This window comes from Diplotaxodon limnothrissa, linkage group LG3, assembly GCF_057381915.1.
Source record: "Diplotaxodon limnothrissa isolate DT_005_m linkage group LG3, D_limnothrissa_male_GT1.1, whole genome shotgun sequence".
In the NCBI taxonomy this organism is placed as follows: domain Eukaryota; kingdom Metazoa; phylum Chordata; class Actinopteri; order Cichliformes; family Cichlidae; genus Diplotaxodon; species Diplotaxodon limnothrissa.
This window is the reverse complement of record NC_140598.1, coordinates 53,019,560-53,041,783: the sequence shown is the minus strand read 5'-3', so window position 1 is coordinate 53,041,783 and position 22,224 is coordinate 53,019,560. Positions and strand designations below refer to the sequence as shown.

Genomic DNA, 22,224 nt, shown 5'->3' with positions numbered 1-22,224 from the left:
AGGGTGAAGCAGATGTTGAAGATGGAGGTGCCACGCAGGAGGAAAAGACCACAGAGGATTTATGGATGTAGCGAAGGAGGGAGGATATGCAGATAGTTGGTGATCGGCCGAAAGAGGAATAAGAAGAAGGAGCTTGGAGGATGTAGCTTTCTCTTGGTGTGTCTTTCACAGGATTTTCTGATGGCAGCCGGTGTGCACCCTTGGGGTAACTTTAATGCAGTTGAGTGTGATCACTTGGTCAGGGGGAGTGGTAATTCTAATCATGGCCCAAACTGTGGTGCAGCTTCTGTCTGTCCTGTTGTTTGCTAGCTTAATCTTATCAGGACTGGTGGATTTTTCTTCTTGTTATCATTAATTGGTTTCTATTTCCCACATATAATAAAATTTCTTGTAACAGCACTTGTATTGCGGTGTTTAAATCTCAATATAATGGTAGTCCCTCTTTTGGCTCACACATTAGCATGCAAATTTAGCATTTACTTCTGTACTGCTGCGATCTCACAGCTGCCAGCGTGGATCCTGACTGCTGTTTTTAAAGATCATGGGCACACAAGCACAATTTAGGTGACGGTTCATTAAAAAGATTAAATTCTTTCCACAGAATTAACCTCGCCTCACAAAACGATCCAGTGTAAGCACAGGAAAGCTTAAAAAACTGCAGGAACCAGAATAAAAATCATACAGGGCTCGTAAAAGCAATTATTAAAAACGTGAGTTATGCTGAACTCTACAGTAAAATGTTTTATTACAACAGTAAGACTCATTTTTATTGTTGCATAATAAAAGATGGAGCATCTTCAGCTGTGTTATTAATACCAGCCGGTCTGCCAGCAGACCCACGCACATTACAATCATTGCTGCCATTGTTATAATCATAATATGCACTGAAGTCAGCTTCACCACTTCGAGCCTGTCTGAACGAGGACGTGCCTTTTGTCTTTTTTAAGCTGCGGTGACCACTTTGGGTAGAAACCACAGCAGAACAGCAGGAGACTGCGGTCGGGTAAGAAAGCAGCTGCCCCGATCCGCTCTCTGCTTCCAGCTCGCTCTGGACGCTTCTGTGTATCCACGCCAACTGACAACAAAAATAGACTGCAAAGAGATGTAATCATGAGGTGGAAAAGAAGAAAAATCTGACTTCGCATTTAAACCCATTTAAAGTCATTTTATTGTTTTTTTTTTTTTATACAAAGAACTTCAAAAATATTAAACTGTTGCAGACACCACTGACGCCATGAAGCAAAGGATATCACATGACCAGAACAGTGCCACAGAGAAGAGACAGGGAAAAGGGACAGAGTGGAATAGAGAAGATAGTAAAACACTCTTCGAACTCTTCGGAGGACTTTTTAAGAGTTACATCCACCATCCGCAACACAGAAGCGCTGCAGGGTCCGTAGGGGGGTTGATAATTTGGGAAACGCTGTCTGTAGTGTTTGTTCACTGTTGTCGTGCTCAAACTAATGCCTGGCAGATGAGAAGCCTTTTAAAAGGTGTGGGTCAGACTCCCGCTGATTTCCACGCTCGTCCACAAGTAAAGCAACTCGACTGCCGAGTCACAAACACTGTCTCCATTTCCAAAAAGTGCGATCTATCGTATAACAAATAGCTTTTTAAACACATTTTTTGTTGTTGTTTTTTTTTTTACAGTACACACCCTCTTTTGGGTGTTCTCCATCTGCAGTGCATCAAATTATAAAAATATACACAATGCTTACAAAATTACTTGGTTCTCACTGTACATTTTCCTCTATCAGGTGAAAGTAGTTTAATTATTTGGGGTCACAATTCATACAAAAGAAGAAAAGAAGAAGAAGAAAAAGTGAGGATTGAGAACTCTGGGCAGGAGAGATGAAAACACAAGTGAAGCACATCCATCTTTATGTAAAGGCGCACTTTTTAACCTTAGTCTCCTTTGATTATTTTACAACTTAAATAAATATAACATGAACTACAAGGACAATTAAAATAAAATAAAAAAAATAGACAAAAAGAAAGAAAACAGGACAAATTCACTCTCTAAAACTGAGTGTGCGTGTCCGGTGGTGTCCAAGGCATTTAATTATCAGTTCCAGTGGGTGCCTGGACTGCTGACATCGAAATCAGACTCAAAGAATCAACGTGTCCCGCCTGACCTGCTGTCCGACAATAAACGGCAGTCGTCTGCATCAGTACGCACCTCAGCATCCCAGCGCAAGCTCATTGGATTACAGCCTCTGTAATGATGCTTTGAGCACAGGAAGTCCTGGACGGCGCATATTGTCTCATGATGAAGCTCATGATTGGCGCTAGTGCTTTTCATTTTGGGCCACCTGCGAGGTGAGTCCCGTCAGACTCCAGTGGCTAAGTCTCACTTTTTCCTTCCACAGTGTCTGACCTCGCTCCCTCCTCCTCTGCCGCCATGTCTTGGCTGCTGTCCTGTTTTTCTGTTCCTTTATCTTCAACTCCTTCCTCCTCTTCTTCGTCCTCAGGGTGAGCCGCCTCTGTGAGGCTTTTCATCACCTCGCCGGCGCTCTCCTCCTCGGCCTTGAGCACGCTGCACAGCTCCATGTCGTGGATCTCCACGTCGAATGGGGCGGCGGGGGGCACAGCGGGGGGAGACTTGCAGCCGGTACAGCCCTGAAAACACAGAGAGAAGCGACTTCCTGTATTTTCTGCCACAAAACAGATCGTACATCGCACGTTGACATGGTACAGGGTGGATCTGTTGTACTCACGGAGATGTTGATGGCTCGCGGCAGGCGTCCGGTGCGGATCCAGGGATGGACCTGGCTCAGCTCCCTCTTCTGCTCCTCTGTGAAGCGTGGCTGGTGTTTCTGCATGTTCCTCAAGGACTCACGATCCTCTCGCAGAACCGTCTCCAAGTCCCTGTTGACGAAGACAAATAAAGTGGACAAGTATTAAGCTGCTGCCTTTCTGGACTAACAGCTGCTTGTATTTCTCTACAGTATGACTAGATCGGTCCCACTTATACTTCATGTCTTGAGAAACAAAACAATCCTCACTTTTTCTAAACCAGTTTGTCATCTGAGAGCTGAATGAGTGAATCAAAGTCGTGTATGTCATTTTGCCCAGTGCTGTACCTGACAGGCAGCTGATAGGTCATCATGACCTTGTCGTCTGTGTTGGCCATCAGCAGCCAGATGGGGTCCTGCAGCACACACTTGATGAACTGCTCCTCTCCACCGTCTCCTCCCGCGCTGCTGCTGCCCCCTGCTGGCTGTTTGCGGGAATGGTCATTCTCCGATGAGTCGATGCTGCCGAAGTACTTGCTGGTGTGGCTGCCCTGGCTGCTGACTAGATGGGAAAAACACAAAAAGTTTAGAAGAGTTTTCAGTCTGTACTTGAGAATTAAAGACCATCACAGTGTTAATTAGAGACAATCTCAATCAAAACATTTTTTTTTTTACTGCAACTTTTAGAGTTCATCTGATTTATTTCATCTGGTATCATCTCACTTTACTAATAACAGTCATATCACGATCAACTAAATTAAATGTCAGAGTGCCCCAGAACTCTGTGTCCCTGATAGAAACCATTAAACTAAAAAGAATTCCATCAACAGCCGAGAACAAGATGTTTTTTTTATTTTTTTAAATGGCACTAATGATTTAAATCTACTGACTGGTGCCGCTGGTGCCAGAGGAGCTGCAGCCGTTGGAACCGGAGCCCGAACCCGAGGATCTTGTTCCCGAAGACCCTGAACCAGAGGCAGCTGATCCGGTGCCTGAGCGCGAGTCTTCTTGGAGCAGCAAGTCCAGCAGGTCGCTGGAGGTGGACATGGCATCGTTGTTGGACTCATTAGCTTCACCCTAATGGGGAAAACATTAATGTTAATTTTTTTTTAAGTCTTTTGTGAGCAATTGCTACATTTTTAGGTCAGACATCCTATCCTGAACACTTACATTCTCATTTTCCTTGGAGGTGTCATCTGAGCTCCTCTGATTGGTGGAACTTTGCCCCCTGGCTGCCCCACCCTGCACCGAAGGCGATGCCTGCTGAGATGCTGCTAGTGCCGTGGCGACCTCTAACCGGTTGCTCGGCGACTCTTCCAGCTGAAGCAAGTTGAGAGGGGAGGAGCATCGGGATTGGAAGAGGGGTGACTCCGCGCCTTCGCGATCAGCTGGCGTCTGAGTGTAAGACTGTGGCGTGCTGCTGCGAGACAGGGCACATGTGCCTGGTGTGGGCATGGGGTTGGAAACTGTAATGGGGACAGCGGCTGTGGGGACAGCGGCTGTGGGGACAGCGGCTGTGGGGACCCCTTGGTAACCGAAGTTGGGATTGTAAAATGGTCCAGGGGTGGAGCCTGGCTGACACATGGGCACTCCCATCTGCGGGAACATGTAGTTGGGCAGAACGAAGGCCATCATGGGAGGAACCATCTGGGTGGGGGGGAAACGTGATGGATCTGGGACGGGTAAGGGCTGAGTAAGAGGTGGGTAGATGGGGTAGATTGGAAGCATACCAGGGGGAAAAGCAGCGGGTGGCATGCTAGCCTGGGAACCTACAGAAGGCCAGGAGGATGAGGTTGTTGGAGGGCCGAGAGGCATGTTGAGGGGCATGGGAGCAGTGCTGCTTCTGAGGTCCTGACGACCCCCGCTCAGGCCCAGAGAGCTGTGCTGGTCAGAAGACTCCTGGTGCTTGAGTCTCTTACCGCCACGGCCGCGTCTGTGACCACTGCTACCTCCTGCAGCTGGGTAGTCACGGGAACAACGCACCCCTGCAAAAGATAGAAGACGCCCTACAATCAGTTTGGTGCTTCACATAAAATATTCTGAAGCTTTCACACCAACAGTTTCACAGACGTTAGTGTATCAAAGGTGATACAGGTTCCCAAAGATGAAGTTCAAATATACTTCTTCACTTTGCAAAACAGCTATTCAATACAAAACCATTTCTAAGACTGTGACAGTGTGCTCCTACCTCGTGACAGGGGGTTGACAGCTGCGGCGTGGCAGCGCACAGTTGAAGACACCGTCTGATCGACAACGCGCAGCTTGCTGAGGTCCTTGAAGCGGTCGAGGAAGGCCTGCTCCTCCTGCTGAGTGTGGGCGGACAGCACCTCCTTGGTAAGACCCAGCCTGCTACCTCCACCTCCCGCTGCTCCGGCTCCTACACTTCCGCTTCTCCGGCTGTCCCTATCAGGCTGGCTGGCTTGAAGGAGAGGAGGAGGTGGCGGAGGAGGAGGTGGAGGAGGCGCGATGTTAGCGGGAAGCTCTAAGCTGCTTGCGGGAGGAGTCGGGGTGGTGTCGAGAGGAGTCTGTGCAGCCGGTGTGGGAGTTGTAGGAGCTTCCTCCATGACGATGTCTGTGAGAAGAGAAGAAGAGGAGAAGAGGACAAGAAGGCGGGATGTAACGATATAAAGAAGAAATAAAGATCACTCTTTTTGCAATTAACTGACACAATTCAGTGCTGTCATTAGGCAGGTAGGACCAAAAGATTCAGGTATACATACATACACGTATATATCTTATACAATCTACAGCTGCAGATAAACACGAGTTTGTTAGCTGAAGCCTCGTGTTTGCTAGAGCTGTTGTGTCATTAAAGTTTAACATTCACTGAAAAAAAAACCCAATTACAATATGTAAAACAGTGTGCACAGGAGAAGAATGAAACACATCACATCAAACCAGAAATGTTCCAGGTAGTATGCCTGCAACAAAAGCGAGTTTAATTGCAAAACAAACACATAAAAAGCACAACTTGAACGCCACTGTTAAACATGAAAAACAAAAAAAAGAACTCCATTCAGGGTGTGCAAGGAACTCGTCCTGCAACTTCCAGGAAGGAGAGCGTGAGTGTTAACGAGGCCCACCTGACTCGGGAGGCTTCTTGTCTCCAACATGGACGATGGTGCTGCTGAAGCTACACTGAGACGTAACTGAGGCTACACTTTCTGCCTTTGTGGCCATGGTCAGAGGAGGCAGAGGAGGTGGTTCACCTACGAGGTTAACTGAACCACCTGGAGAGACAATACGGTCAGAAATTTAGTCGCACAGACACAACATCAACCAGGTTTGTTGTCTTCTACCTAGTTAGCTGCATCATTACCTACCTAACAACTTAATCAATTCCAGATCATAGTGAAATACCTTTGCTGTTGCCGTTGGGCTCCTGTTTGTCGTCATCAGATGCTGAGGAGGCAGTGCAGGAGTAGGAACCACACTTCCTTTTGACTGTATTGGGAATGTTACAGCTGTCCAAGTACCTGTGTGAGAAATCGCTGGGTAAGTGGGAGGTCAAAGGGCAAATGTCGACACAGAAACGACTTCAGGTTTGTGTACAAACCTAATGACGCTGTCCAGACAGTTGATCTGCTGGTAGGAGTAGCTCGTAGATGGTTCCTTGGGTACAAGCGGTGCAGGGACCAAACTTTTGGATGGGTTTGTCATGTCTGCTATCAAACTTCTGACTGGATCGCTGTTGATCGCTCTGACGGCCGCCGTGACTGGATCAGATACAAACAGGTTCAAGAAATTAAAATCGTCCTCTGTGAAGGCTTTTGGACATTATTGTTATTATTAAAAAACTTTCTTTTATGCCTTTTTCTTTCCTGGAATACTAAAACTATTAAAAAAACCAAACTATTTACTCTCCCGTGACATTCTGAGTTCAAATACAACTCCAGCCTCTTACCCGTGCTGGTGTTTTTCCTCGGAAGTGGGCGGTTACGAGACTCGATGAAAACCTGCTGCCCGTTTGTTTTCACCATATGGACGTCTTTGCAAATCTGCTGAAACGTCATCTAGAGAAAAATGAAGACCAGAAACATCACAGCTAACCAACGAGAGAATGACACTGCACTGAATCTTCTGCCAACCTGTCATACTGTTCGTGCGTAACACTACAGTCTAAATGTGATGCAACAGTACCCAGGAAAATGCGGCTGTATCAAAAACAAGGGGATAAACAATCTTGTGAGAAAGCATTTCACAAAGCGGGACATGTTGTGCGCATTTTCAGATGGATTTCTTTTTTTGTTTGAGTAGCCTTACATGATTCATAGTTAAAAAGAATCCTTATTAGTCTAACCCTCTATGCAGCCCCTTTAGTCATCTAATGTCTGAATCCAGATATTTTATCATTTAGCCACACTACAGTAAAAGGACAGCAACCCCCTTGCAGCTAGGAAACAAAACACTGGTGGTTGCCTGGTGACAACTGAAGTTTCAGCAGCTGCAGTGACCAACCTCTCGGCAGCCACTTTCAATCACAAGGCAACCTTTATCCAAAAAAACCTGCCAGACAGACTGGATCAGGTAACGAGCTAGAATGAATGAATTTTATACTCTGGCTCTTCTCGTGTGTCTATGATGTGCCTCTTTGCAATCAGAGGATTAAACTCAACTGATTGCAAAGCTGGTTGTACTGTGGTTATATAACTAAAAAAAATAACAACACAAAAGCACTTCTTTCTCAGACTCACAGGTTTGTGGAATGCACCTGCGGCCTCATCTACAACGGGACTGTTGCTGTCGCTGGACGAGGCGGCCGAGGCACTGAGGTGCTGTTGGTTGGAGCGGTGGGAGCCCCGTGAGCCGCTGGACCCAAGAGAGCTGTAGCCCTGAGAGCTGCTGCTGTGCACCGGCTGCACCAGGAGTCTGTGGATCTGCTCGCTCAGGTGGACGATGTCGGGCGTGGTGACCCGATTCTCACAGTCCTGCGGCGCGGTGAACACGTCTTCATTCAGCGGGCTCCTGGAGACAAGGAGAGTTTGTTTATAATAGAAACAAACTCTTTATCTGTGGTTTTTTTTAGGTCTTCTAAAAGTGCCACTTTTTAAGAAGATCCTTGTTTAGTCACTAAAGGCAGTATTAAACGTGCATCTAATGAGCTTTAAGGACAGATGACCGACGCACAAAGTTTGAACAATTACATAAAACTTTTGGTGAAGTGAGACAGAAAACGCTTACGTTCTGACTTTGTGCCGCCCCACGATGAACGCCACCTTTCTACTCCAGGGGTTAACAAAGGAAGACCAGCTGGTGTCCATGGTGACATACTCCCCGCTGCGGGCGCACATCCGCAGGGGCGAGTAGTCGACCGGCTGCCCAGCAAACTGAAAGACTGAAGAGAGATGACAAAGCACACATGTGAGTTTCCTGAGTTGTGAAAGAACAAAATAAAACATGAAAGCCATGAACGGTTTACACAGCCCTTACGCTTCTGTGTGACATAAGCTCCTACCAAAAACATCCCCAGATACAGGCGGCAACAGCCACAAAACTAGAACGTCAAAATGAGGACCCTTATTTTTTCCAGAAGTAAAAGAAGAGAGAAAGATCACATAATAAATGATCATTATTGCCTCTGCTGGATTAATGTAGGCGTCACCCTGTCCCCTGTAGCTGCCTTTGTGTGTCTATGTGCACACCACCTGCAGCTCTGACACACACAGTGCACAGAGAACCTGGTTGCTTAGGTTTTATACATTTTAACAGCAGCTGTCGTTACATCAGCAGATTAACGTCCACGTTTCTCTCCTACTGCACAGGTTCCCAATTAATTAGTCTTCTGCTAACAAGCCTGTTATTCGAGCTAAAGTGTGTTTTTTACATTAGCCCTGTGTGAATTTGGTCGTGATTACATTTTGAAGAAAGGCTTAAATAGGCTTACTCTTCTCATGTATAGCCACCATAATGGGCCTGTCCTCAGGGTGGATGCAGAGCAGGATCGGTGTCCCGACCAAGTCCTGAGGGAGGTAACCCAACAGTGGCACTGCCCTGCAAACACATCACATTTCCACACTGAGAGTTATCATTTTACACACACCTTAACATTCAGAGAAGTGAAATCGCAAAACATGTTATAGCTGTTTATTTTTAACAACCGTCTCCAAATCCACAGTGAAACGATGAGTCGATCGCACGCCTTAAGCTTAAAACACCAATTACCAGAAGGCGACACAGCAGTAAGCATGGGGTCAGAGCAAAGATAACTGACCTTTCATCAACTTCCTGGAAGAGGCAGCTGGGAGTGTGACTGGTGGTGAAGATCCTCTTGTCGGGTGGGATGCGAGGAGCTGATGGGCACAGAGGACACAAACAGAACAGATGAGGAGCATGTTTGGAGGGTGAAACAGACTTTGTGTCTGACACTGTTCTGACAGTCATGCAGTATCAACTGTCTACATTATCCATATTCAAAGGAATATGGTATTCCAGTCTCTTTCATTATATTTCCTCCAGAGCTATAGTGGAAGCAGACTTTGCACCTGTTAGAGTGCAACTACACAAACTAGACTCTCTCGCTCTTTTCTGATAACCCCAGGCTCGCTTGCTTTGTTTTCCACTGAAACATCCTGCCACAGAGTTAACACCAACGCACCGCCCACTCATCCTGTCTCACCAAAACAAACACGCGCTCTGAAACCAAACTAGTAACCTGTCACATGTCAGACCTGAAGCGACTGATACCAAAAGCTGCCCTGCGTTCTGCTACTCTACTCAAACAGGTGGGGCCTGCCTGGTTACAAGAATCATATTCATACATCACCTCACATAATCAGTCCAAACAGTAAGGAAAGAACAGTGTAAAAAGTGTCGATATAATTAAAATGCTATGTTACATCTCTTTAGCTTGTGTGACTCTCAGTGTCAAATTGATGATGGTGTAATTTTAACTCATATATACACAAACACAGACAACAGGGGATCGTATCAAATACCTTCATATCCAGAGTGGACCCTCTCTGCGATCAGCAGGCAGCAGGGCTGTGGCTCAGCAGCATCCGAGTCTCTGATGGTGAGCTGGTAGGGCGTGAGGCGAAATGGGTAGTAGCGCATCTCGCCGCCCTGCGGCCGGTCAGCACTGAGCCGACAGAACATGGACTTCTCCTGGGTGCAGTCAACTGGAGGAGATGCTGGAGGAGACCGGAGTCAGTCAGCACAGGAAACATAAGGAAACATAGCTAAACTTGCTCGCGCTTTCAGTCAGCGTGTGCTCACCAGAGCCGATGCAGGAGGCCCATTGGGGCAGGCGGCAGGGTGCCGTGCTGCTGTAGAAGGTGCTGACATCTTGCGGAGCCAAAAGGTCAGAGAATATGGTTCCTTGGAGACACTCAGGCTTACAACGCAGCACGGATGAGCCCTGGGGCGATATGTACACAACCTTCCCTGACAAGAATGATACTGCCATGGAGAATGTGTCCTGGAGAAAACAGAAGGAATTTAATGAGCCATCTTCTCCAACAATCTGGGATCTTTCATTGGGGCGCATTTCAATTCCTGTTTCAGGAAAAAAACTGTGAAAATGGATATTTTTGAACACAAGCACAAAGCTGAAGGCCACACCCATCTTCAAATTCATTTAGCTCTGGGCTACTAATCCTGTGAAATTTCATGCCTGTATGTACTGGTTGTCCTCAAACATCAGCACAAATCTAAACATCTGCCCCAGTACCCCAAACCGCCTGTGTAGTAGTTTCATTGAGGGTCGACTGAACCTCTAAATCTCAGTTTAAAATCAGTAGTGTGCCTTGAAGGACATTCAGATGCTTCTTCAGTTTCTGGATAGCGTAGATTTATCAAATGCTCTGACAGTAACCAGGAGGCAACCCTCCTTTCCTCTGAGTTACGTGTTAAACTCTGAGGTACCGAAAGTCATAAAACAATAATGCCCATGGCTCATTAACAACAGTAATAGTGTACTAGCCCCACTCCTTTAAAAGCCTTTAAGAGTAGTTTTAAGATGCAGGAAGAAGTGGATACGAATTTAAACTCACAGTGTTTTTGAGGGTGTACTCTGAGGTGATATTATCCAGCTCCTCAATCGTGAAGGCGGACAAGTCCAGACTGCAGCCGTGACACTCCTCCACACTCCACTGGTGATAGTACTCCTTGTTAGCTGGAAACATTGAACATTTCTCAGTTAAGATGGGCCTAAAATTCATCATCTGTGTTTTGCCTCCCACATAAGAACAGCCACCTTCTTAGAAAAGAAAAAAAAAAAAGACCCTCACCTCGGACTTGTTTGACACACTGCAGAGCATATTTGAGTGCATTCAGAGTGCTGAAGTGGCCCTTGGCCTTGCGCTCAGCTGGCAGTCGGAGCTTGAGCTCTTTGATGGCCTTCATGAGCTCCTTCTGCGTCTGGACCCTGGCTGACTGGTTGCTGCTGCAACCGGAGGTGGAGAGGGGGTCGTGCTCCGAGCTGGACGATGGCAGGCTGTAGACCAGGGACCCGCTGGGAGGTGACAGGCTCTGGGAGTTGGAGCTGGGTAAGGAGGACAGTTTCAGACAATGATTATTCAGAAAGTGAGAGGTGAGTGCGTGAACACTGCTGCTGCCGACCAGGCAGACATAAGTGTCAATAAATTTAAAAAAAATCCAAAGAAACTATTTTAAATAGGTAGTTTCGGCTACTGGTGTCCACTCTGACAGCTAGAAGAAGCTTTTCAGATGAAAATGGGTATAAGCAGAGAAGAGGTTTCTCGACAACTTCACCTATTCCAGGGCGCACCCCCCCATGGCAACGAAACTCCCAATGGCAGCCGTCTCTCCCGGCAGGACAATGCGCCCTGCAACACCGCAAAAATTGCTCACAGCCAGTTCGACTACCGTAACAAAGAGCCCAAAGTGTGCACCCAGCCTCCAAACTCCCCAGACAGCAGTCCAATAAGGCAACAGTGGGATGCCCCGGAACAAGCTCGATCCTCCGAGGCTCGACTCTGCAACCCACACTCTGCCACAAGCCGACGCCACAGGACACCCTCGGGGGTCCTGTGTCCATGCCATTATTCGAAAGGGGCACCTGAGCAATATTAGGCAGGCAGTTTTAATGTTGTGGCACTTTTATGGCAAACATGAATAATACAATTACATTTCTGATTTTAAAGCACTTACATTGAAAACAGGTGCAATAAAAGCTGAAACATCCTTTCTGCATGCCACACAACGTTGGTCCTCGCCAGCCACCGTACACGCTCAGTTAAACCAGAGTAGTAATCGTCAGCATTACTAATGCTGACATCTGTCTTATAATAAAAGCATCCAGCTATCTACCATCTTAATCTTTCTCTACTCATTTCCAGCTTTTACTCTTAGACTCTTTAGGCCTGGCCTTGGTGCAGCCACTCATTTCATTCATTGTAATCTGACTAAGATCATACTGATTTCACCCTGAACACACACACACACACAAAAAATGAGCTGTGGGTGACTTCTCTTACCTCTTGTTGCTCTCTGTAGTCTCCAGTATCATGCCAGAGTCCTTGCCATTTGAAGAGCTGTGGGAGCTGCGTGCGGACTGATGTCCGCGAGACCTGCTCTCCCTCTCCATCCCGCCCTCGCTCTCCCTCTCCCCGGAGTCGTTTCCGCTTGAGATTCCATCCATATCGTCTGAAGTCGGACACCTCTGATCTCTGGACGAACCTCCAGACCGAGATCCGTCGCTGGGGGATGAACCTCCTCCCCCTCCGCTCTCCTGGTCCTTGTGGGTGACACTGGCACCAAGCTGACCACTGCTGCAGATTTCGTGCACATTTAACCCCTGTGAATCCGCTTCCGGGTCTTTCCCGTTGGCCCCTGCCAATCGCCCCCGATTGCTGCTGCTAGGCATTGATTTAGAGTTGTCATAACTCATACTAGAGTAGGATGAGGCTGGTACAGCTTGATTGAGGGGGTCAGCCAAGGCGAAACAAAAAAAATTGAACTTTGCTTTAAGTGGGACTACTATGTATGCACATGTGAATCATAGTTGTTGGCTGTTAGTTTAACAAATCAAACAGAGACCATATCATTGTTTGGTTTGGTTTTTTGGGTGTGTGTGTGTGTGTGGGGGGGGGGGGGGGGGGGTGCGCGCGCTGTAGACCCCTCTTTGAGAATTTTCAGGAAGAAAAAAAAAAGGTGCAGGCTGCTCCAAAGCTGCCTTTCTAAACAAACAGAACAGTAATTATCTCGGGGAAAAAAAAGTGTCACTCAAAGCGCTGCAGACAAGACATGAATTTGTGGTTATGAAACAGCCTTGGCATAAATGCTCCAACAGATGGGATGAGAGATTGTGAGGGAGAGTGAGAAAAACAGCTCTCGGTGAGAGCAAAAAACATTCCTTTCACTCAGTGTCTGGTTTTCTCGCTTCTTTAGAGATGTGGTGCTCTAGGCGCTAAAGGCCACCTGAAATGAAAGAAAAAGAGCGAGATGGACAGAGAGAGGGAGAGGGGGAGAAAGGACAGCAATATTAGGATTATAAAACACTTGGTTGTCATGGTCTCTCTCAAGTATCTCTCCAGGACTGCGGCTTTAAAAAGCTTATCATCAGTTTATCATCATGTCAACCTCAGAAGACGAATCAAATACGGCGTGAAATATTCTCCCTGCCGAGCGATGCGGGCTGCGTGTCAGGATAGAAGAGTGTGCTCTTGTTTAGGGCCCAGCTGTTCTCCTTTTACTCAGATTATCTGGGAAACAAAAACAATCTCCTCATCCTGCCCACGGAATAACAGTAATCTCCTGTTTCTATTTGTATGCTGCAAGTGCGTACGCATAGATCTGAATATAGATCAGGTGAACTTGTGCTGGTGCCAAAGTGTGACATAGGACACTGGTCGCTCGTCAAAGCTCAGTCTCTTTTTACCCCTGGGACAGTCAAAACAAACACTGGCTGGGAGGAGAGAACAAAGCTCACATCAGAGAGCGCTAAGAATAATTGGGAAAGGTAACTCCAAGTATATATATACGGCCCACCTACGCAAGTGAGAGTCTAGTGCTATTTATTCCTTGAGCAAAGGTGATACCCCTTAATCCTTTAAGACCGGCAGACGCAACTAAAAGACGACACAGCCTCATATTCAGTCGCCAATCCTCTCAACTTTATACACCTGGCTGACCCACAACCCTCTTTACCTGCCTCCGACAGGTGTGCAGTGATGCTGCATTTGTTCAGGACGGCTTTAAATATGCTCAGATATACCTGTGCTGACGCAACGGCCCTTTACAGCTGAGGGGACAGGAGGCGATAACAAGTCAGGGCCTGTGACGAGGGTAACTCATAAATAACTTAAAACGCAACAAACAGTGGTTGGGGAGAGGAGATTAACAAATTCATGCGCTGCGCCTAAGCTCCCTCCTTTCTGGGCATGAAATGCTAATCAGCATTATGTTTGGTCAGATGGATGATGCACACTTGCACATGACAATCTGTATGTGCTATGGCCAGACTGGGCGGAGGGAAGGGACCAATTATGATGAAGAAATATGCAAGCAGGGAGTGAGTGGGTGTGAGGCAGGCTGGCATCCATGCATGCTTCCACAGGTGATGGCAGAGACGCACGCAAAGGTGGTGGTGAAGAACTGTTCTCAGGCTATTACAGTACCTGCCTGCACCATCCCAGTCCACTCGGTGGACTCTTTAAAGCTCAGCTTTAAACCTCAGCTCTGTTTCCGCAGCCAATCAGATGCCGAGTAAAAACACAGGCTGATAGAGAGTCAGGATTGGGGCGCATGCATGGCTTTGGACTGTGGGAGGAAAGCAAAAACCCACGCAGACACGAGAATAACATGCAAACTCCACACCGCAATGTTAGATCGCTTTTGAACCCATGACCACTAGCTAACGCTGCAAAAAACCACTGAGCCAGTATGCCGCCCACCTTTTTCGAATTATTCACAGGAAATACACGCTGTAGGACCAAGCTCTGATTATGCAAGATATGTCTGTCGTGCTGTGGGAAAGAATATGTAACAAGGCGTGCTGACTACAGGACTAACACGTTACTTGGAAAAAAACATGTCTTCGGTTTCTTCTTATTTTCTGTATCTGATTTGCGCTGCTCACGACTGCCCTGTGTTGTACACATTTAGCAGAAAGGTTAAATGAATCATTCTGTCTCTGTCTGCGTGACACAGAGGCAAAAATCACTCGCCTACCCCTGTGAGACCGGAGTCTCTAAGACATCCAGAGCCGGGTCATAGGAGGTGGGATGAGATTCATTTAATTTAGATTTCTGTCAAATGCAAATGATATGCAGATATACTTCTTTTTTTTTCTTTTCTTTTTTTAAAATCTGCTTTATTTTTATATGTAAACATATTAGTTAACCACAGCGCAAAGCAGAAACTACGTCGTCCCAGATTTTTATGAATCAAAAGCTGCATTTGCTGACAGGCCAGTAACAATGTTCGGCTGATATACTGGTGCACACCTACTGTGAAGGCCGGCAGTCACCACATTATATCAGATGAACAATCGCTTTGAATGACAGGTAAAGCTCGAAAAGTGTGATAATAATCACAGCAGCACTTGTTTCTGCGTAATTTCCTGTCCAATTTAGGTGAACTAGCATGTCCTGACCTAGTACCTGTCAAGTGGCATGACAGATAAAAAGACACAAGAATGTCCAGTATCTGGAAATGCAGAAGTGTTGGTATTCAACAGTTTGCATTTATCTTCATTCACACAGCGTTACATAACCAGACCTTAAAGTACAGCATTAATCCTACTGGGACTGCTCTGAACAGGACACATGCTGAAGAGAAAGTAGGAGAAAATGTCAGACACACCCTAATTTGAATTTCTCAGTTGCTTTTCTCTGTCTTAAATCACTGCACATTGATCACCTTTGATGTTTGGACCAACAAAAATACTTCTGAGATGTCACCTAACAGACAGCATGGCTGTGTTCACAATCCTTCAGGCAAAGTGCTCGGGCAGAAAATAACTGCTAATGATAAACTGTAAACAAAAATGCAAAGAACTCATGTCTGCACGGGATAAATACACCACACGCTCACTATGGTGACAAATATAGATCAGCCAATGAAAGGAGCATTGCAGCTTTCCTGCCAGTAAAACAGCACTTCTCCACTTGACACTGGCTGGGCTCTGCTCCAACAGTTGGCCATAAATCTGTTCACTGTGATGGTAATGAAGCAAGTGATCTGATTCAAACACTAACTGTAAGGCTTAACACTAAAGACACACTGACATGTCAAACAAACCATAAACCTGTCTGTAGCTTTTATGACAAAGATTTATTTATTCATATGGAGAATGAATAAAGAAATAAATGCATCAGATGCTATCCAAATTCTTATTTGAAGCATCAGCACAACAATCTCACACTTTGGACATCTGAACAAGATAAGCTGCCTAAAACATCTAATCACATCTCTAATGAAACCTGCAAATGTTTAACACCTGGGGCTGTAAAAGCAAACAGTTGACAACAATGTGTTGAGCCTGAAACTGAACACCAGAGGAGGCTTCTTTGTTGCATTCATGAAGTGCACTGCAGGTAGGGTATGGTGCAGGTTGAAGTTCAAACTGAAACAATAATTATCTACAACAAACCGGATTTAAGGGAAAAGAAATGCACACAGCTCAATGCTTGCTCCTCCTCAAATGTGAATATTTGCTCATTTGGATGCCTGCCTGCACCAAACTAACAATCTGAAACTGTCAGCTTCATAGAAAATGTTTACAATTTTTCTGTCATTTTAACTAAACAAAGAAAAAAAAAATCAGCACTTGTTCTTGTAACTGCATTACTGTTTTCCAACAGTAGACTATGGAGAGAAAATTCATATCCTAAAGACTCTATAAAACTCAAATTAAGCCAGCAGCTCTAACGTGCATGAGAACCTCTGATGCTGTATATTAACCAAACTATATGACACTCCAAGCTATGCACTGGGACAATATCAGAAGACACAGACCAGCGCATCTACCAAACAACAGCCACCTGACGCAAGCTGGCAGTAACATGAAATACTTCCCTGCTGTAAAGCACAGATGGAGGCTGCAGGAAGGTGTGGCGACGCTCCGTGCACGGACATGTGTGAACTACTCCTCTGGGCTCAAGCTAACAGCTCCATCACTGCAAACCCAGCGAGCGCGTTAAACAAGTGTGTTAGTTCAATTTCCCCTCACCGGCATGAGCGCCCACTGCTCCACATCTCAGCACAGTGCAGTGTGACAGCGCTGGCTCAGCATCCCCGCTTCTCTTGGCTTTTCTGTGTACATGCGGCACGTGTACACGGCGGTGTTTTCCGCAGGTCTCGCCGACCGCTGATTGGTCTGCTCGCTCGACCAATCGCAGAGCGCGCTACTCAGAGGCTGGGCTGCAGCGTAGGGAGTCCGGGCTCCCACACGGCCTGCCAGACACTGGTCTCAGCTCCGCCCACATAGGTTTGCCTATTAAATATGCAACGCTGCGAGCAGACGCGCGAGCCGATTCTAGACCAGCGGTTATGAGCGACAGTAATAAACGTACATGGTGTACATCTGTGAGACGGGCACGCCCCTTCACATCACTGCCACACGATCGCATTATAATATAATAACTTCATTACACTAATAATACAGAAATATGGGCTTTCATTATGTTTATTTACATTTGCTGTACCTCTTGAAGTATGTTTATTTAATAAACTTATTTCACCATTAGCTGATTTAAACAACAGCAACAACATAAAATAATAAAAAACCTTTCAGGTTGAGCCTATAATCGAAAGGTATATTCGGACTGCATTTCCAAGCTGCAAAGCCTGCAGGGGACTTTCAAATTTAAGCTGTGCAAACCTATGTTGCAATAACCTAGTTGGAAGGTTATAAATGTGCAATAAAGTGGTTCAGCAACAGCTGAACAAATGGCAATAAAGCCTGATAAATATTCTGTAAACTAGTTTGATTTTCCTTCTGCTTATTTTCTTTTTCATCTTGGCATTACATGCACAACATCTGGCTACTTTCTCACTGGGTCTTGCTTACATTGCAAGCTTCATCATTCTCCAAGATACTGTCAGTCTATTGTCAACAAATGGCAGGAAGCTCAATTAGCACTCGTTGTTTTGGCTAGTACTACCCAACCACAAAGAAGGCTCGTGTTCTTATTATGCCGGACCACACCTGTACTACTAGTATCTTTGCCTCTAATATAATATGTGCCAACCAAATAAAATAAAAAAACACAACAACAGCCAGCCATGAACTTTCTCAAACTGCATCTGCATGAACAGGTTTTCATTTTAAAACACTGTTTTCAGAAGAGCTGATGGCAATAATGGCCAAAGCTATCACATTAACCAATTATGCACACTTTGCATGCACACTGGTGTACACAGGAAGTAGCCTGTGGGTTGATTCATGGCACAATGGCACAAAGTATGATCTGAGATATCTCTGCTTAGACCTACAAATAAGTCAAACTGTGTATGGGGGTCATGACAGTAAAAACATGGAATGGGACTAGTTGGAATCAAATACTGCAAAATAATAGAGCAGTACTGCACAGAATCAACATGTACTTTTTTATGACTCCATTACCCTTTCCAAGCAAACTTTCACAAAAATGTACATAAAAAGAAGACAAAGAAAATGTCATAAGTCTAAGTTTTGCAGCCTTAACATCAAATCTGGGCCCCTTTATCTAACAAAATTGATTGCCAAACACTTGTTCATGGATTTCAGTAAATCTTCCATGCAGTGATCTGCGGCCTAGATTCAGCTGGAAATATTTCCATTTATGAGCTAAGACGCTTTTGAAAATAAATTTTATAACAACCAAAAAAGAGAGTCTTGAGGTTTTCCAGAAACAAATCCAGCCTGCCTTAAATCCTTCTTGCTGATGGTGTTACTGCAGGTTCCCAGTGTTTCTATGCAGAAAGGTGATCCTTAAGGTACAAATGCTATTGATTTTTTTAATTCTTGGACTCTATTATTGTCTTTTTTGCATGATACACATCTCAAAATAATTCTCACTCATATTCCTGGCCTTGATCCAGTCCCTCAGTTCATTCTCTGAACTTTCTTCCTGCTGGAAAACATAAGATTTTAACAGCAGGTGGTGGGGTTGTCATACTCCTACACAGGACCATATAAAGGATATCCCCTCTGTCTGACATCACACAGAGCAAAGAGTAAAAAAAACAAAAATAGAAACAGACTCAATCCATGTGTTAAGTACGGTCTGAAGCCCAAGCTTTTGGTTCACAGTGATTACATCCACATCCATCATCATCATTAAATTCTGGCCATGTTTAATATGAGCATCCTCCATTGTAACAACCTATATGTGACAGAAAATAAGGAAAAGCACAATAGGTCCACTTAAATCCCCAAAACAAAAATGCTTTTCATTAGTGTCACTGGCTAACATTAAAAAAAATCAAGTGTGTGGTGTAAATTACTACATTCAGACATCAACATGTGGCAACTTGATCATTTAATAACAGCACCGGTTGCATGAATATATGCATGACTGCACACACTCTGGACCGCCTGCCAACAAACCTCAGCACATAAGCTCCTGAAGAGGGTAAAATAAAAGCCTGTAAGAAGCAGGTAAAAAACCCTACATCCACAGACTTGTCCACGTGTCTGTTGTGAACATCCTCTGTAACAAGTTCAGCTGGAAACTTTTAACAATGAACATGTAATACAAGAGTGAAAAAAACCCTGTGAGGCAATGGCAGCTTTGAGTGTAAAACCTCAAAACCAAATCAGAAACAGAGACATTTAAAAAGAAAACCTGAGACATTTCCCAGCAGTTTGCGGTCAGTCTGGTAACCTTGATGTTTTTTGTTTTTTCTTCTCTTATCCAAAACTAAGACAGACACGGTCCCTCTATCTGCTCATATCCAAACCCTCTTTGTCTTTCCAAACATACCTGACCATTTTAAAAGTATATAGTTCAAATAAAGAAATAACTTACATCGAACTAAAGATTCATCTCAAACATTTTTATTTTTTGTGAAGTCATAACGGGAAGAACGTGGTGCTCTGTTTCTGCTGACTAAACCGCTGGTAAATTAGTCATTCGTGCTTTGATGTATCACTGCGAGGGAAACTAAAGATTGTTTACTTGTCTCATGAGTTGAGTCATTACCCCACATATATGTGATCAAATGATTGCAGCACGAAGAAAATTACCCCTGCTGCCACTGCATGTCTCTGCCTCTATCAACCTTGTGCAACATTAGCACAGCTCGCTGCTGCCAGAAATCAAGTTTGACTTTTCTTTATGAGCTAGGAGAGTCATTGTTTCCTGCCCATCCATGGTCCGCTCTCAGACTTTCTGATAGGTCACTTATTGGGTGAAAGACATTGACTTTGGAGTCTTCTTTCTCTACAGTTTCTTCTGTAATAATAAGTAGTTGACACGTTTTCCTAAAAAGCAAAAGATTCCTGGTTTGATCCTGGAAAGAGACACCAATCCTTTTAAGGTTGTGTCATAAAGGGCATTCCATATAAAAATCTACCCACTATGGCAACCCCTTGTGAATAAGGGAGCGGCTCAGAGTAGATTCTGTGCAGCTTCTTTGCACTCTCAGTCACTCAGGAGGGTAAGAGTGCAAAGAAGCTGCAGGCTTGCATTTGTGCAGGCTCATGTTTAACCCTCAAGCCTCTGCGGTGCGCCACACTGTTTATGGAAGATTTACTGTAAAACTGCCACTCAGAGGGGATTACAAGCCTGGAACAGGACACCATCGCAAATGTCACAAGATTTTGGCACAGGTGTCAACTGAAACTGGTTGAGTGAAAACACCAACGCCGTGTGATGGTTTCTTATATTATTATGATGCAATGATAAAGTTATGCAGCCTCTGGGGGCGACAAAATACAATTCACAGGCATGAGTGGATCGCCACTGTTCAGTCACAGGAGCAGTGGCATGCAATTGTCTACAGTGAATGCACAAGTCAAATAGTCCTACATCAAATGAGAGCAGAGCTGTAAAAACTGTGTTTGGCTTTCAGTAAAAATCTGCCAGCACCAAGAACAGTATGTGTACATTAGGAGAGAGGCCTCTAAGAATCCCTTTTAGCTGGACGTGCAGTTTACACTAGTCTGGCTAAAACACAGAGTAAACATTTGCTATGTTGCTTTAGTACCTCAATCAGAGTCCAAACGCAATGCTTAACATAACTAACATGTCTGCCAGACGACCACCGCACGTCACAAACCCCTCCCTTAAAGTAATAAAAAAAGGAGGGGGGTTACTTTGGGAATCATGAAAATATGGGTAGTTAATGAACTGATTAAACTGATGATCGGTCACAATATATCTGAAAAACAATAAATGCCCCATCGCTAGCAAGCATATCGTAAACACATGGGGGCAAATTTCCTCCCCTCTTAGCACACGGTGCAATATTCGTGTATGCAAGTCCACCACGCACAAACCAAAGGGGCTAGTTTCACACAGTTCACGAAAAATAGGTCTTGGAAACTGGGTGGGATGTAGTAGATGTAGATTACTGCTGTGTTACATTAGTTCAAAGTGTTGGCATCTTCTTCTAAATACATTTACACTGCGAAGTCATCAGTTCACATCAAGTTAACAGAGGAGGTTAAAAGAAAAAAGCTCGCGTATGATCTGTGAGATGAACAGACTGTAGTTGATATTAAGTTATGTACTGTAGCTATAATGTGAGGCAGTTAAATGTATTCATCTCTCCAATTTGTACACTGATGCTCAGTAATCACAAAAACAGCTTATATGCTAGCTACAAAGATCCAAACTCTTGTAAAACAAAGTGCCAAAGGCGCCAGCTTACCTTAAATATGCTTCAAAATAACAATAACGCAAGTGCTTCAATATCCCGCGGTGGGGAACTCAAAATTCTTGAAAGAGACGGCATAAATCCAGGTAGCAACGACAGCCTTCGCTTAGTGGTCTGTACTGAATGTTCAGACATTTTTTTTATTCTTCCCCCAACTGTAGTTTACACGCAGGGACACACGTGCAAGTACATGGTCTGGTAACTAATATTGAAATAGCCGTTGTGATTGGACAACAGGTGACGGTTTCTCCGCCCAAAGCCCGCCTCGGCTCGATATGATTGGTTATGAGGGGCGTGGTTAGCGGCACGGGGCCTGGCGGTCACGTTGCAGAGTGACTGGTCCTGAGTTCCTTTCAAAAAACACATTGGAACACGAGAGGGCGTAGCCACTGCCCACAGTTGGTGCAGTTGGCCGTAATGGATGCCGTAGCAGCGCAATTATAGTTTCAGCACGCAGCTGGTTAAGAGATTACCTGTTTTTAATAAGTAATTTTGTGTAGTTCCAGAAATATTATGTTTGTGATTTTTTGTAATTGTTTATTAAATTCACTGCTGCTACCAACAGAAATTATTCCTCATCATCTGTAGGCATCTGTGTAGTAGTAGTTTTATATTCTTATTATATTTAGATATATTTTTTGTTATACTATGAAAGTTACTTATTTACAACTACTTTTTATCCGTAGGTTTTTCTGTGAAGAGTTCAGCCCTACAGTCAATA

The 22,224-nt window shown here is 44.9% G+C and overlaps 1 protein-coding gene across 1 annotated transcript; it reads right to left on the bottom strand.

The window, feature by feature from the left end:
* Positions 1-1,156: 1,156 nt before the first annotated feature.
* Positions 1,157-21,692, bottom strand: per1b (period circadian clock 1b). The gene is made up of 20 exons (XM_085349556.1): positions 21,498-21,692; positions 12,173-13,115; positions 10,964-11,217; positions 10,727-10,848; positions 9,951-10,152; positions 9,671-9,865; positions 8,947-9,025; positions 8,620-8,726; positions 7,917-8,070; positions 7,430-7,700; positions 6,640-6,748; positions 6,292-6,451; positions 6,096-6,211; positions 5,819-5,965; positions 4,924-5,307; positions 3,906-4,720; positions 3,626-3,812; positions 3,084-3,297; positions 2,718-2,868; positions 1,157-2,619 (listed from the first exon to the last, which is right to left on the bottom strand). Exons 2-20 carry the CDS (start codon positions 12,583-12,585, stop codon positions 2,344-2,346), a joined length of 4,356 nt encoding a protein of 1,451 aa, XP_085205682.1. The 5' UTR covers positions 12,586-13,115; positions 21,498-21,692; the 3' UTR covers positions 1,157-2,343.
* Positions 21,693-22,224: the final 532 nt, after the last annotated feature.